General features: G+C 38.7%; 1 protein-coding gene across 1 annotated transcript in view; it reads left to right on the top strand.

Annotated features, from left to right (window-relative positions):
- Window positions 1–17,913, top strand: part of LOC150084481 (protein O-mannosyl-transferase Tmtc3-like) — a 775,447-nt gene that overhangs the window by 273,799 nt on the left and 483,735 nt on the right. Inside the window, exon 6 of the mRNA XM_090376259.1 lies at window positions 12,811–12,910. Coding sequence (XP_090232385.1) covers window positions 12,811–12,910 — 100 coding nt within the window. The remainder of the gene's footprint in view (window positions 1–12,810; window positions 12,911–17,913) is intronic.

Raw genomic sequence — 17,913 nt, forward strand, 5'->3', positions numbered from 1 at the left:
GACCAGATTTCTGCCGCGTATAGAGGAACAGGAGTAACACATCTGTTGATGTATTGCTTCATCAGACCGGGGTCTTTAATAGTTGTTGGTCGACCAGTGCTGCTTTCACTCTGGACTGGAGCCAGTAAGTTGGAGCTGTCCCAGTTATATGTGATCGTCTGGATATCTTGTTTATTCGTGTCTGCGCTGTCCTACCCTTGTCTCTTGGGTTTTGTAATTTTCTTTAGCCGTGTTCCCTCTGGATGCGTGAAGGGATCGCCTAGCGACAACCTCAGCCCAGGAGTGTGGGCCAGAGTCAGTATGACAATGAGCTTCCGTATGGATTTCATGATAGCTTTTAATAACATAATTGGGATGTCTAGTAGGTATAATTACGGATCCATCCCAGGTTTGTATTGGTGCGTCGCTTTGGCGAAGGGTGCGTGTTAGACTTACTATTGAAAGAGCTGGTGGATTTTCATTTTCACTCTCAACATTACATTGGAATCAGTTGCTTCTTCATAGGTTTCTTTCTGATTCCGCATTGGGTTCTTTGTCAGTGCGGCAATGTGATGGTATTCAGGTACATCAATTTCTTTTAGTATCCTCCCATACTGATTGACAAGGGTTGTCATTGGACTGCTGCTGTAACTGAATGGTGAGGTTTTGTTCATTTCCTTGGTTGGCAGAGAAGAGGCAAACGGAAGTCCTATCTCTCGGCCAGGTTTCAAAGGGGTACAGTTCACAGTCTGCTCTTAAATACTTCAAGTTGGCTTTTCAGTTGGGATACTTCTTCGAGGATCTCTACGTTTTTCGCCCGTAGGAACTGGTTTTCTGAGAAGAGGCCAGTGACGTTTTCAGACAATCTTTCCATCTTGCCTAACATGATCCTTGCATTATCTGTTTCTAGGGCTGTGATAACTCTCGTATGCTCGGTATTGATGTCTGTAAGGCTTCTAGATTATTAAATTAAATAATTCAATTTAATTTATTAAATCATTGATGATTACTTGATCTAGGTTGACCTTCTGGCTTTCGAGCATACTGGTTACTGGTTTGTGTGCTGGATTCCTTAGACGCGATCTTGGTTCCATTGTCGTTAATACCACAGTCATGAGGAGGTTGAGCAGGGGGTATTGACGTCAGTGGCGGGGATTTATCGACGTCAGTGGCTAGGACACTGCCGTCTACTTTCCGTGGATTTACGGATGATACGCTGTTTCTATTACATAGATCGCATGTCCACACCACATTTTTCGCCCTTTATTCAATTTCCATAGCACTGTGGAGGTGCATGGCTTACAAAACCCCGCTTGCACAGAAGGCAGCTGAGAAATATTTCACCCTACAAATTGCACATTGCACAGATACTTTGATTGTTTGTCATTTTAATGTTGTGTTCTGTTTCCAAAGCTTTTAAGTTCAGTTTCCACGAAGCGCGTGATCGAAGATAAGGTTATACCAAGAGGTGTTTCGTTGAGAGAGAGCTGGAGGCAAAGATTAACTTTACTTCCTTTTAGCAGGTTACCCTTGGGAATTAGTGTATTAGGCACACCTTTGACCTTGCCCTTCCAACGTACAGAGAAGGGGTTAGCTGGACGTTGTGCTATACACAACACAACACAATAGCCCAGCAGATTCTTAGCAACAGTCTTAAATAAAATTAATAATACCTGGTAACCATCAAGTTCAGTAGACGTAATCATCAGCTCCATGACGATGAGACGGACCATTTAACATAAATTTCATACTTGGGAAGATAAGAATCTTTGCATTGCATATATTATATGAAGAGGTCACTTTACAAGCAGCCATACAGTGCACGCGCGTGCGCAAAAATGTCTAAGACGAATCCTAAATATTTTATTTCTGTGTATAATTCTATGGAGGGTGTTTTCAATTTTGATAACCGGTGGTCCTCATAGTTGGAGCGTTCCATTGAGCAATATTCATTTTGTTTTCTCTTCCAGGACCTTTAGTCGGTGAATGGCTACCCAATCCTGGAGCTGAGTTAGTGGGCAATTTGCACACTCCTCTAGATCAGCTCTTATGTCACCATGCACCACCAAAACCAAATCATCAGCAAACGCGAGGGGTTGAGTCATCCTAAAGTCCATCCCAAGGAACTCGTCCAGGACGATGGACCAAAAGAAAGGCCCCTGGACTAAGCCCTGGGGACAGCCTCGGGAGACCTGGCTAGTGACAGATTTCTACCTGGTACTAACATGGACAGTGCAGTGTCTCAGGTACTCCTTGACACTGCTATAAAGGTTGAGTGGTGCTTTGGCTTGACGGAGTCTTTTGAGAATACTTCGCCACCACAGCCGATCTAATGGTCCAGCAAAGTTAACTGTGATGGCTAGCGCATACTTGGCTTGAGTACTTGAAGCAGTAGACATTAATTTAAGAAGAGCATCTTCAGTGCTGCAACCAGCTTTGAAACCGTACTGAAGTGGAGAAACGAGGTTTTCTTTAGAGTAGCATTTTGACAACCTGTTGAGTAGAAGCCTTTCCAGAAATTTGTCGAGGACTGACAAGAGGGCAATTGACCTGTAAGATTTTGGCTCTTCAAGTTGTTTGTCTGGGGTCTTCAAGATGAGTTTGAGGCATGCCTCCTTCCAGATAGCAGGAAAGTGGTCTTCCATTAGGCATCTGTTGAAAGTGGCGTGCATGGTGTTAGGGAAGTAGGTTGCAAATTTCTTGATAACATCCACCTCGAGGAGGTCATTGCCAGGAGTTTTGTCCAGTGCAGCTTTTAGATCATCATTTGTAAAAGGTACTTCAGTATTTTCTGTTGGGTAAGAATCGTTAGCGGTAACAATCTGTAGTTGCTCTTCATTTAGCTGTGCATCATCTTTTGGAAAGAGGGCATTTAGCATATTGTGGATAGAGTCCTCCCAAGTAAAGGTGGAAGAAACATCAGGATTTACAGTTGTACTTAGGACTTCACCTCTAGGGAGTTTGTTCAGAACGATGGGATAGACAACTCCCATCGTTTCCTGTGATCGAGACCAAATTCTGCCAGGAGGCTTTTTTGCAGCATCTAATCATGGTAATGTGACTGTTCCTTAATAATCGGTAAGTATCTCTTGCGGCTTTGACCTCTAAGGGTGGGAGGTCTGAACGAGCTCTCTGAAAAGTTTTATGAGCTTGGTGGACTCTCTTCCTCATGTTTTGTAGTTCAGCATTCCACCAAGGGACTGCACCCAGGAAAGAGTTGAGTCTTAGTTAAAAACTCCGATCCATGGAAAGAGAAGGCAAGTTTGTCAGGTAAGTGCGGCCAATAAAGTCAAATCCGGTAGTCCAGTCAGATGAGTGGAATTCGATTTGTTGGTGGTCACCTTGTATACGACTCCCCAGGGGTTAGCGTTTCTCCATCATAGAAAGGCACAGCTACTTTCTCCCGGGGTTTCAGGGGTCATAGAATGCGGATGACTTTTCGATAGGATTTTCTGTTTCTCCACAGCTCCTAAAGGGGCAGAAATTGCAGCCTCACGAGGCGAAGTCTTTTGCAGGTACCCAGGATTTGAGTCACCTGTGGTACGGAATTGCTGGCACTAACTGCTTTCTCCATATGGATGCGAGATTATTTATTGTTTTTTGCTGGCACCCAAGGACTCATTACTGTCTGTGGGTGCGGGATTTTGCTGGTGCCTCGGATTGGGCTCCCTAGGTACGGGATCGTGGCATCCACTATTCTTGCACTTAACAAGTGGACTTTGGATTTTTTTTAATCTTAATTATTTATTTATTGTTATTTTTTAGTAATTTTTTATTTATTCATTATTATTTTATTATTTATTTATTTTTTTTATTTTTATTATTTTTTATTTATTTTATTTTATATATATATATATATATATACATTTTTTTTATTTTATTATATATATATATATATATATATATATATATATATATATATTTTTTTTTTTTTTTTTTTTTTTTAGCTGGCACCATTGCCTATGGGTGTGGGATATCTTTTTCCTGACCTCTTTCACTTCTTTCGAGGTGGGATTTTTCTGGTGCGTGGGTTCGGGCTACCTAGTACAGGATTGTAGAATATTGTAGAATCCAGTAGTCTTGCACTTAACCAGTGGATTTTGGATGTTTTCTTTTTTTTACTTATTTATTATTTATTTTATTATATTTATTTTTTCTCTTTGAATGATCCAAACTCGTTCTGGGCATTCAGTACAAGCTACTCAAGGTCCCGAGTGGGCAGGAGCGGGAGTGCAGTAGCACACGCTCTTTGAGTAGACCGGGGTTCAAGCCCCTGACTGCTGAATACGGTCGATCTGCCAACCCGCACTGGACCAGCGTGGCAGATTATGGTCCATTTCCCTAAGCATGAATTGTTGAGGAGGCTTCCATCCTGCAGCGGGTTGATAATGGCTGCACTTTACTTTACTTTTACTTGAGGTCCGCCACATTACATGCGTACTTGTGGCCCACCTCCCGGTGTAGACGGGCATTGGGCAGGCTTTCCAGGTGATCGCCTGCCTGGTGACAAAGAGGCCAGAAACAACTAAACAGTACAATAGACACACTACACAAACAGAACATTACACACATTTCTGGCCTGTTACAGTGATCTGTATTTATCACAGTGTACAAAGGCGGAGTTGAACTCATGTTCAGGTGCCGTCCCACATAAGATACTATACATGTCTCCCTGTCTTGATGGTTGGTGTAGTGTGCACAAACTACAGATTTCTATTGAAAAAACTAAATAAATGCTTTTGAAAGTTTATTTGAACCTGAATAGATCCCCCAATGTAAAAATTAATAATCAATCCATTAAAATTGTAAGAACGTATAAATATCTTGAAATAACGATGGATGATAGATTTAGTTTTGTAGCCCACGCAAAAATGTACTGAACAAATTAAAAGTCTTAACTAGTAAAATCATTAAAATAACTAAAAATGTCTGGGGAATTAAACCTGCAAATTAAAGTTATACGAGTATATTTTTATACCATAGCGGTTTTGTGTACAGAGGAAAAGTTGGCTATGCATGTTGTAAAACGCTAACAAGGTGCTGTGTTTGTAAAATGCTGACAAGGCCTATTTTTGTACATAGATATCACCTTACCATTTGCCTTCTGAGTTTAATGTTGAATTCTGGTAGTGTAGGATCAGATAATCATAGTGTTAGTATTAGTGAAGGCCGCACCACCCAAAAAAAAAAAAAAAAAACAGAATAAAACAATGATACAAATAAATAAAAAATAAATAAATTAAATAAATAAAAAATAAATAAATAAAAATAAATAAATAATAATTAATATTAATAAAAGAAAAGGAAATTAAACCTATCATCCTATGCGCTTCCCTCACCCGAAGGTACTATCCAGATGGCCTTTGAATTTCCTCAAATTGTCAGCCTCTACCACCCATGTAGGCAACTTATTCCAGTAATTTAAAATTCGCTGGCTAAAATAAAACTTCCTGCAGTCCAATCTAAACATTTCCCCCGTAACTTGAATTTATGTCCCCTAATTCTAGAATCATTTATAATCTTGAAAATTTCGTCCTCATTCATTTTACTGATGCCTCTCAGAGCCTTAAACACCTCGATCAAATCTCAGCTCTAAGGTGTCTAGTTTCCAAACTCTGCAACCCACATATTCGAAGTCTCTCTTCATAAGGACGCCCTTTTGCCGATCTCACCAGGCGAGTTACGCGTCTTTGCACCCTTTTCAAGAAGCTTGATGTCTTTCTTTAGGTGCGGTCTCCATACTTGAACACAGTATTCCAAGTGTTATTAAGAGGCAAAGTGGTTGAGTCCTGTATAATGACTGGACAAGTGTGTCTGATTGCTGTGGCCTAATAGAAATGGTGTTTATTTATAGTTTTGGTTTTCTGATTAAGTCGCCAGGAGTGGTGATCGTACTCACTTAGCTAATAGGTACTTTATATAGGCACTGTACATAGGTACTTTTTTTCATTTTATTTTATTTTTTATTTATTTATTTTATTTTTTATTTATGTATTTTATTTTTATTTTTTATTTATTTTATTAATATAATTTTATTTATTATAATTTTATTTTTTATTTTTATTTATTTTTTAAAAATTAAATTAAATTTTATTTATTATTATTATTTTTTTTATTTTTTTATTTTTTATTTATTTATTATTATTTTTTATTTTTTATTTATTTTTATTTTATTTTTTTATTTTATTTTTTTATTTTATTTTTATTTATTTATTTTTCACTCTATAAACTATTGTAAACTTTCTCTTCCATTTCATGGGAGGTCCATCTCTTCCCCTTATCTTCTATCCAACCTCCCCATCCCTTCCAATCCCCATACTTCTCAATTCTTCTCCCCACTTCCTTTCCCTAAACACCTTGGGGCTCCCAGGCTTGCCTGATAGCCCCAGTAAGAGTCTCAGCTAGAAAGTGGACCCTGGCGTGCCTCCTCGTGGCCAAGGTTGGGAGTCAGGGGCAGGGGACCAGGTGTCCCCTGGCTGCAAAGTCACCAGTGCCGGCATGGGACCACCTGATGTATGCAAAATATATGAAGATTTGTTCCTAAAAACCTTCTTAAAAACCAAGAACAGCACATCCTCGAAAGAGAAGAAGATTATGTCGCCTTTACGCGCTAACCACAAGATTTATTCGCACGAAGGAAGACCCTACCATGGATATAGCCACTATTCCGATCATCGTCAAAACCAAGAGAAGACAACTACCTATATTTTGGGAATAAATGCAGAGGCCTACCAGCAAATGAGACTACACCACCACCAAATCTAAGAAGATCCAGTATAGGACAACCACAGCTACATTCCTATTTATAGCCCTACTAATTTAGACACAGATCACCGGATGACATCACCACTGAAATTGACATCACGACGGGACCTGAATGAGAAGAGCAAGAAGATTCTGTCAAATGGCGATCACGCTTGTGCTCTCTTGCACGGCAACTTTTGTCCCACTTCCATCCCTTACTTTCGCCTGATGGATGTATTCCATTGTACCTGGGGGATGCCTTCTTCATCCCCATATTTCTACCTGTTCACCCCTTTCTTGACTCTAAAGCCCACCTGTTCTAACTCTTTCTTTCTTTTTTTTTTTTTTAAATTGGTCGCTGTCAGGAAGCTTAGGCGACCCTGCAGAGACTAGCCAGAGAATAATGGGGAGCCCGGCTACCTCCTAGCGGTGTGTGCGGGCAACGTGGGGTTCCATCAGGGGCCCTGCGGCCAAATGCCAAGACAGCAAACAGAACCCAACGCAAAACTACGTATTCAACACAGAACACTTTTCTCTCATTTACAGTAGTTCTGTATTTCTTCACAGTGTACATATGGCGCAGATGTGGGAAACAACAGGAGGCGCCTGACCATGCACACTATGCACTCAACATAACAAGACACTTACACACCTACATACATATACTTGCCGGCCTTCACCTTTTCAGATGCTACAGCAGCAAATAGGGGAAACCCTAGATACCGTAATTGAAACAAACATACCTTGACCTTGACACCTATACATAAAAAGACTATATACAATGATGATACATAAATAAATACTGGGCTTCCCAATGATCAGTCCAGCAGACTGATCAATACATCGGGTAAGAGTAATCCAAAAAAACAGAAACAGTCTAGCATTTTACTGAACCTCAGGAGAAAGAATTCTTTTTTCTCCGTTTAAACAATTTCTTTGCATAGGTGGAGAAGGCAGTATAATATTCAGAACAGTTAACCAATCTTGACAGTTCAGAGCACTCAAATACATTTGTGAAAAGTTGAAAGTCCAGTCTTAAATCATCGTACATAGGACAATGAAAGACCAGGAGCTGAACAGTTTCTTGAGTACCACAACTGCATAGAGGAATGTTACTTAATCCTAGTGAGAACAATTTAAAGTTAAGACTGCCATGACCAGTATATAAAAACGTAACGTATAAGCCAGGATTGAACCAGTCTATTTTATTGTCGTAATCAACAACTTCGGGAAAAGCTTAAAAGGTCGGCGCCTCCGTAGCCAGGTGGGAAGGAGTAGCAGTGCGTAGCACACGCTTCTTGATTAGACCGGGGTTCGAGCCCGTCACCACCAAATACAGAGGATGCGGAAAGGTCAGAGAATGACCACCGCATATCCCGGAGCAATATGGCCTTAGTTGCTAATGCTCCAAAAAAACAACAACTTAAAAGGTCTCCCTACCCAAAATAGAGGTAGACCAGGTATTTTGCCATGCTCTGCAGCATTCATTTCTCATTATTTTAATGTCTACGTTTTCTTTCATTATACCATTTCAGTTATACCATTTACAACTGCAGGAACGTTTTTTCTTCTACAATATAAAAGATAATGTAACCTTACTTCATATTGGATTGGCAGTCGATGACTGAGGACCTGGAGAGCAGCTATAGAGACAGTTCGACAAGCTCTACTTACAGCGAGAAGAAAGAATCTTTGTGCTTGAATAAGATATTTTTGAAAAAGGGAGTTACTGATTCTGTATCCCCAGGCCCCAGCACAAAAATACATCTGTGCTTTAGAGTTTTACTTTATAAAGCTCTCAACTAATAGGTGCTCTAATGCAAAACTAATAGGTGCGACGTGGCACACTGGTCTGCCACCACAACATGACAGGTGTGTCGCGAACTTTGCTGATACCTATAAATAATACTATACGTATTACGATTATAAATTGACAACTGAGAACTTTTACCTATTATAAGAAATTAACATTATTTACTCCCAATTATAGTTTTTATGTGTTTGTAATGCTGCTCATTGTTATTACGCCATTTTTACTGAAATACTGTTGTACGTGCTGGAGAGTAAGGTAAGGTGTAAGGAATATTGTTGTCATGCGGCGCCGGGGGTTTCCTCCATCTCCGCGTTGCTTTCTTTGTGGGTGTACCAGTTTGCTGGGAATGCCAGAGGTTTAAAAGTGTCTGGGTTTTGTACCTGTGTAATGTCGTGTACCGTTGTTCTGTGTAATGTCGTGTACCGTTGTCATTTAGCCGCTGGACCCCTACTTGGGCCCAGCAGGGGTTCAGCAGGGGCCCCACCTTTTTCCCCTAGAGGCAGACCAGGAACCCAGTTGACTTATGTTACTCTGGCTGGTCCTGTCACGTAATTTCCTGAGATTTCGGCGGCTAGGACCTAAAAAAAAAAAAAAAACTTATGTACACATATCAGAACATACATATATATGCACATATACACAACAGTGATACATATATATAGCTATATACGCATCCATGCAGTCGTAATTACTTTGGATCTTTGCATGCTGCACGTGTGCATGCATTCACATGGCAGGAGCAGGGCTAGGCGTGGGATAATTAGGCCGAGACTAGGCGAAGATTATTTTTGGGCTAGATTAAATTCAGTGTGTAGGACGTTCGCATCGTATATAGGTAGAGTGGGGAGTGGAGGCGGAATATTGGGGGGTAAAGGCAGAAGAATGGGGGCGACAGTGTAGATTTCCCCAGGTGGTCAGTGAGGCGTGCCCATGCCTCACCAGAAGGAAAGGTGGTGTAGCAGGGGGCGAGGCGACTGGTCGTCTCGTCCCCCTGCCAGGAAGGGGTGTTAAAGGAGAGCCAGGGTAGAGTTCATGCCACCAGAACGGCTGCTATTTGTCCTTCATCCAGATTTTTTTGTCTATTTTCATATATTCATGGTTGCTCGGTAGGTCATCTTTGGTGTTGTGCACATTTTGGCTTCTAGCCATTATGTGGCTAGTGTGCGTTCAGCTCCCGTCTTCTTTTGCACAAATCTTCAGCGAACTTGTAGAAGACAATATATTCCTATCTCCCGTCCAGGGTGTGTTGTTCTCTATCTCTGGGCCCACAGTATGATCCACAGTAAATTATTTTTCGCTTGGCAATCCAACACCGCTTTCTAAAGTTATTTGTCTGTTTGCCCTTCCAATATTTCTCGTTTTTTCGCTGCACTGACTGAAATAAGATACCGCTTGTTAAAGTTAGATACTTACGTGCTGTTCCTTAACATTTTATGGATTATCAAAACATCCCTGTCTTTTATTATTTTATTGGCTTGTTTTGATATTTGTCTCTGTATGTCCGAGCTACTTCAACTTTATTACTTTGTTCTGGTGCCGATGCACCCACCCTTTGTTATAAGACTATATTTTAAAGCTATTAGATAGTATGAACCAGAGCTGTAATGCTCAATAAGTAATGTAATGCTCAATCTTTAAAATTATTTTACAAATTTTAAAACTGTAGATGTGCCACTCCCTCTGTTCAAAGAGTCTATTTATTTTGTTTCCTCACAGCTGCGAACTGAAATAGTCAGAAAACTGTGATCGTGAGCCATAATATTGTTGATTTTCTGTTTTTAACAATGGACAAGTTCCTGGTAAGAAGTATTCCGTCCAAGAGTGCAAGTACTGAAAGTGCCGAGCCAGAAAAAAGAGAAACAAAAAATTAGTGTGCAGAGAGTATAGTGATAATTAAGTGAGAGTATAGTGTCTTTTGGATTTTTCTGGTGTGGTGATAAGACATATCCAACCCCCAAGTGTCTCGTGTGCGGATAAGAACTGAGCAATGCTGCTATGGTTCTCAGTAAACTGCAACGGCATTTTTCAACAAAACATTCTTCTCTGGCGTGCAAAGATATCAATTATTTTCGACGGTTGTTGCAACAAAACAAAAAAAAACAGGCAACGTTCATGACTTCGTCGGTACGTATTTCAGAAACAGCACAGGAAGCTAGATAGTAGCCGAACTTATCGTAAAGGCCAAGAAGCCACACAAAATAGCCGAAACTTTATTAATGCTGGCTTGTAGAGAGATGGTGTAAATAGTCCTGGACCCAGAAGCTGCTAGTGAAATTTCAAAAATTCCACTCTCAGCTGACACAATCAGTCGCTGAGTCAGTGATATCTCCAGTGACATTGAAGACATTACGAAGGAGAAAATCAAGAGTAGCCAGAAGTTCTCACTTCAGATCGACTAGTCCACAGATGTTAGCGGTCACGTTCAACTTCTAGCCAACATTCGGTTCATCGATGGAGATGTAATTGCAACAAATTTCTTTTTTTGCAAAGTACTACCCGAGCGATCCACCCGTGAAGAAATATTTCGTGTTACTAATGAATATATGCCCCAAAATGAATTAAATTGGCAGGACTGTGTTTGCATAGACGGAGCCGCTTCCATGACAGGAAGAGTTAAAAGCTTTGCAGCTAAAGTGCGCGAAGTGAATTTTGACATGCGATGTGACCATTGTCTTATTCACCATGAAGCCACTGTTGTCAAGTCTTCGCCATCTGCTCTGAAAGTTGTGCTGAACGAAGCAGTAAAAATCTGTCTCCTTTGATGAATGCGTGGCCGAATCGTTGACAATGCAAGCGTCATTTCTTCATCAATGGATCTGAGTCTCTCCCTCTTTGATGTTCTAATTTCAGTCAAGGTCTAAAAGCGCAGTTCACACAAATATGTAGTTGAAAATGCTAATAACATATTAATTGCCATCTCGGAGCTAGCCGAGTATTCTTTCCTTATTGACAACCAAAATGTGTTCAATTGCACATCACGATGTGTTAATAGCAATGTTCTGTCCGCCTTCAGATCTGTTAGTTCCTCGTATACATTCATCGGAAGAGATTTTGTATGTGCAACAAATGGATCACAAATCCAGTCCAAATCTTCAACGCTCTCTCCAAAATAACCCTAGAACTTCTGCTGCAAGTTATCTAAATGTTCTTGAATGAAGTCCATCACCACTTTATTACCAGAAACAAGTGGCCATACAGTTGGGAACATCTCCAATAACCCATTTGCAATGCATTGTATCCACTAATCCAGCTTATTTTGAAAGCCTTGAATCTTATCCATACTCGTAAAAAGATTTTCGTTCTTGCCTTGCATTTTTCGGTTCAGCTCATTCAAGTGAACGAAAATATCGGAACGATATGCCAACTTATTCACCCATTCATCATCTGCAAATAATTTTGCATATTCATACCCCTCAATTGTTAAAAACGTCTGTACCTCCTCCGGTTCAAAAAGACGCTTTAACGCTTTATCAGGTGAGAAGTACCGTATGTAACAGGAGTGTGCTGTTTTCAGATCCCATTTCCTGATACAAAACGGATAAAAGCCGCTAATTGAGGGCCGTGATTTAATGAAGTTATCTGAAATTACATAATATGAAAAAAAAAAAAAAAACGGTTTTGGTTTATAATTTTTGGAAATATTTGTTTATGCGCTTCTTTACTATTCAACTGTTCATTTTTCTTAAGAAACAGAAACACTTGTGTATATATTTTAATAATGTTAAGTTTTTTGGCTATCTGCAGGGCTAGCAGTTATTTTTGCCAGTCTGCCGTTTTTTCATATTACGTAATTTCAGATAACTGATTATAATATGAACTATTATCAACTCAAAATTCAGCTTTGCATAATCTAATTAAAATTTAATACTATTATTTATGCTATATCATAATATGGTTAGGCTGGCATATAACTAGCAGAAACAGATGGCAAAAGTTATTGATGGCATATATTGAGAGGTGCTAGCTCCATGATGACGTGCCATTCAATGTAAGCCTATTTCAATAATAACTGTTAAAATTTGGTATTTTTTTCCGTTTTGGTATTTTGTAAATATGGAATTATTATGGTTTTGATTGGATTTGCTCTATATATAGAGGCTGATAGGGTCCTTTGTTGGTTGCGGATATTCACCTCCATTTTATTCTATATGTATTGAATTAAATATATATGTATATTATCAGGAAAATGTTAAATCATCTGTGATGGCATTAATCTGTTCTGATCAGTAATTTTATCTGTTTTTTTTTTTTTTTTTTTTTTGTTTTTTTTTAAGGTGACGGGTGTAGTAGGAAGAGCCGAAGCACTGTCTTCTGTATTTTTTCTATTGGCATTTCTTTCATATACCAAGTCAACCAGCAGATGGAGGTCGACAGGTGAATTTGTTTAATTTTAGTTAAAAATTATGTCTCATAGTTATATAATTTAATATGTAATTTCCTAAACTTCCCTCTTGCCGTCCTTATCCTCATAATTCTCAGTGGTTTCACTTTTTTTAAAAAGTATTCTCACCTCATCACTATCACACGTTGCTCACATTCCTTTTTTTTCTTTTAATTGATCTCCACTAAACACAGCCATGCTAAATACAATGGTCATAAATATTAGGATTTCCTATAGAGCTATGATATATATTGTCAAATGTTTTTAAACATCTGATAATAGAGATACTATACACTTTTATAATTGACACATACTGGATACTTTGTGTCAATTATAAAAGTGTTAAATCCCACAGGAATTAAACATCAGAGGAAAATGACAAGGTGAAAATGTCATTTACAGTTTTAGTAAACAAAATAGCAATAAATGAAATTGTACTCATTTAATTTTGACTTGTTTCTTTAGTTTAGTAATTTTCAAAACAGGTAAAAATAAGATTTATTAAAGATGCAGTTGTATGCTCCGTTTGGAGCGGCTGTTTGCACGAGTACGATGGTTTAAACAGTTTCTGTTCTCTTATAGATCTAGGAGGATAAAAATGCTCATTAACTGTACACAGGGAGTGTTGATATGCCCAATGACCACTTTATTTGTAAAATTAAGATTCAGCCTATCTCTATGCTTCTTTAAAGGTGGTGTTCACCCATCCGAATTTATGGGAAGTGTTTACACCAATCCGAATTTTATTAAAAGTGCTTACGCCCATCCCGATACCATTTAGAGTCATATTGAAGATGAATCTTAAAGGGAAGGCATCTTATAAATCTTTTTTTTTTTTTACACTCGTTCAATAATTTTAATTAGACACAAACAGTTAGGAAACCAGATAGTTTTTTTTTTTTTTTTATGAAAACCCCAAACTCGAGAGGTGTTAGAACTTATAGTACTTAGTATTGTGCTTTGGTTGAAAGTTGAAAAGACGAAAGAAGATATTTGTTGACTTGAACTTCTGTAGGTTGTAATTTTCAGGAAATACGTACGAAGGAAGTGTAAGATTTGAAAATCTTACAAAAATAAAATATTTTTTATTAAGACTTTGAAAGTTAGTTTTCTTTTGATTCTTGCCATTAATAGGATAAAAGGGTAATATATGCAGTTTCAGAAATAAGAATTATTCTGGTAAGAGGTATAAAAATTAAAAGGTAGTAGGAACGAAAACAGAGCCATTAGCTTTACTTCCGTTAAACCAGGGAACAGATGGAGGATACTATGACAAACCCAGCAGGGGGTTCGGCGCTACAAAAACAACTTAAGGTTTATGAGGGGTCACACACCGGAAACGTATTCGGAAAAACACACACTAGTCTCTAAAAATAGACGCGATGGTCTCCAGTGTCACAATTTGTGGTTTTTCTGAAGTGCTATAGAGACAAGCTGTCATGAGACTGGTAGAATTGTTTTGGAATATTCGGCCGACATCAAAAGACACAACAGATGTCAACAAGTTGAAAATAATAAAAGAGAGGGATATAGAGAATCACGTGCTAGTGCTACGGGGCAGGCTGAATTAGGCCTTCCAACAAATGAAAAGAAAGAAAATGTGAAAAAGAAAGAGTGATTGGAAGAAAACACTGGGTAGGTGTAGAAAACTCCGGGGAGAAAATTGTGGATGGATATGGACACAAGAAATGAGGGAGTGAGAAAAGGAAGAGAAGGAGAGGGGAGAATTTTTTTGAGCGGTGCTAGTGGAAGGGTGAGTCCGGTAGAGTTGTTTGAAAGATGATGAAGAAATAGCCGACGAAAAAAGTCGAAGTGGGGTTATCAGTAATGTAGTGAGTGAGAAATTAGGAGAGGAACTGGAAGGGGGTAGTAAAAGGAAGTTCTGCAAACAATGAGAATGAGAGAAGAAGATTCCCTTAGAACACCCAGTCCACCGAGGAAGGCGATAAATCCTGATATAGTCTTGAAAGGCAAAGGTAGCCGTCCTGACAGGAAAATGTAGCAGATCCTGAAAGCTGAGTAGCAGTTGCGAATGCCATATGATGATGCCCTGGAAGCTGTAAGATGTTGCCCTGGATAGCAGAAGATATCAGCTCTGGATAAGGATAGGATAGAAGGCCCTTATGAAGACACCTGATCACAGAAATTAAGTAAGTGAAAGTTAATTTGAGAATACTGTAAGTTAACTGCTAGAGAAAGGACTGTAGAGCGATATTTGGGGAATTCAATGATAAGAGAAAGTTATTTTGAAAATACTGTAAGTTAAATACTAGTGAAAGGACTGTAATACGATATTGGGGGAACTTAATGATAAAGATAAGATTAGATGGGTGAACCAAATAGGAGTAAATTCTACTCTAAGGCAATTATGGTTGGTTTAGGCAGTAATTTGGAATAAGGAGGATAGTAATGTAGATGAGAAAGTGAACGGAAGGAATTGTAGTAAAAATAGAAATATTAAATGTGTGGAGATAAAATTTATGTATATTGCCAACCCTTAAAGGTGTGTTTGAATGTAATATTGTATTTTGGTGATCAAGTTCTGTAACTGACAATGGTTAAAGAAATATATAAGAAAGAGGAATAGGGAATTAAAGAATAAATTGGTAGTTATGATGATACATAAAAGTAATATGATCAATGATATATTTAACTTTAATGATAAAAAAAAATGTTATTGACACCAATGAGGTATGATTTGATTGTGTTGTAATAGGAGCAGAAATAAGGTGAGCATATAAAGAGTGTAACTATTTAACCTGTGTATGTGTAATGAGAAAGGTGAGATAAAAAAAGAAGTCAAGTCTGTAAAGGAGCCTGTTAGATAGGAAGAGACTGGATATGTTGTGAGTACCTTGGTGTTGACACAGTGAAATTCTATTCTCAATGAGATTTGTTATGATTTAACTGTAAATAATGCATAATAAACTTGTTTTTTTTGTATAACATTTGTGTGAAACTGGACACAAGCCTAACCAATGGGAATTAAACATATAAGAGTTTCTCCCCTATGAACTTAGAATTTTCTGAGAAGTAAAGTCAGATGCGCAAGTGGGGAGATATTATAAAGGGGAGTTGTTTAATATTAGGGGAATAAAATAATATAAATAATATAATATAGATATATAACACATACTTTAAACCCCCCCCCCCCCCACAGAAGGTTGTTCGAGAAAACGGCAGTTGAACGAATAAACGAGGAAGATGAATAGTTGATTCTGTGAGTTTGAAGTTGAACAGTAAATGGATGTTGGCTGGTGGCGGCACGTGTTTGGACTGTTTTGAAAGAGAGAGCAGGAATTATAGAAGCCAATTCAGAAGAACAGTGCACATGGAAGTATCTGTAGAAAAGGCATACAGCAGAAACAGTAGTCTATGAGTAAGAGAGTGGAGAGACTCTGTTAGAGATGAGTCATATATTAACCTAACTGCCCTCTTCTGAATGGAATCCAGAAGCCTGAGAGAGATATTCGGGGCACCGCCCCAGATGTGAGAACAATATTTCATGGTAGGGCGGATTTGCGATTTGTACAGAGTGAACAGCTGTTTCGAAGAAAAGTAATGCCGAGAGCGAAAGAAAAAACCAAGTTTTTTAGATGCAGAAGAAACAATATTTGAAATGTTCTTATGCCAAGAGAGATTAGAATTCAAGGTAATCCTCAAAAGAGATGTATCATCTTGCCTAGAAATCGGAGTGTCACCAAAGATAAGCATTGCGGCAGAACAATCCTTTTTTGCGAGATATAAGACAGGACTGAGTTTTAGAAAGATTGAAATCAACTAAGTTGTCTTTGCACAACTGGAAAATTATCTGGAGATCGGCATTTAAAGAATTGGTAGCGGATATTCGAGAAGTTAAAGCTGTTTGAGCAGGGCAAGGTTTCTCAAAATGGAAAGTATAATGCAATGTGCTGTCATCGGTAAAACTATAGATAGGATTTCCAGTCAATGGTAGAAGGTCATTAATATATAAGAGGAAAACAGTGGGAGAAAGAACTGAACCTTGGGGAACACCAGCATTAGTGGAAAATTAAGAGGATAGAGAACTATAAGATGGAAGCTTGTTTAGGAGACCTTTATTCCAAACACGATCGGAAGCCTTTGAGATGTCAAGAGGAACTGTTTGTGTTTCACCAAACTGTTCAGTTGAATTAGTCCATAAATGGATAACATAAGCCAGAATATCACCAGTGGATCGACACTGACGGAATCCATACTGGCGATTGTTGATCACACGGAAGGTTTCTAGGTAACTTGAGAGTTGGCGGTTAATTGATTTCTCCATTACTTTAGAAAGAGTAGAAATAATTGCAATAGAACAATAATTGGATGGGAGGATTTTTGTCACCCTCGTTAGGAATTGGATGGATATGAGCAAATTTCCAAGCAGAAGGAAAAATACCTTTGGAATAAGAAAGTGAAAGAAAGGTGACAAAGAACAGGAGTAAGTTCAGGAACACAGGTATTGAGAACAAGTGGAGAAATACCATCAGGATCTGGAGTTTTCTTAGCATCAAGATTTGTCAAATTCCTTCTGACATGCTTTTGGCGGAAGGCCACAAGAGGCATTGAATGGAGCGTGTTGGGAATGGTGGGAGGTAGCAACAGAACCAACTGGTTTTCACAGAAGTGGGAGCAGGGACGGACAAAACTTGCGGCCAATAGCTTTGTCAAGAGACCAGATTAGGGCAAGAAGCAAGTTTTCTTCTTTCGCCTGCTCCAAATATAGTTTGGACTGATTAATAACTACTTTACCATTGTTGCGAGCTTTGGTATAGGCATAAAATGAAACTGAAGGTTTGGAAACAAGCCAATTACGATATGCACCGTTCTTCTCTTGAACAGCCTTAGCTTATTTATTGGAAAACCAAGGTTTAGATAAAGTACGAGATTTTAAAGTGGAGCGTGTAATAAAGGATTCCATTCCTACAAAAATAAGGTGTATGGTGTATTTTGTGTCAAACGGCATCTCCGCGTTGCTTTTATTGTGGGTGTA

The sequence above is a fragment of the Mastigoproctus giganteus genome, chromosome 6, assembly GCF_048544385.1.
Source record: "Mastigoproctus giganteus isolate SK-2022 chromosome 6, ASM4854438v1, whole genome shotgun sequence".
Lineage (NCBI taxonomy): Eukaryota > Metazoa > Arthropoda > Arachnida > Uropygi > Thelyphonidae > Mastigoproctus > Mastigoproctus giganteus.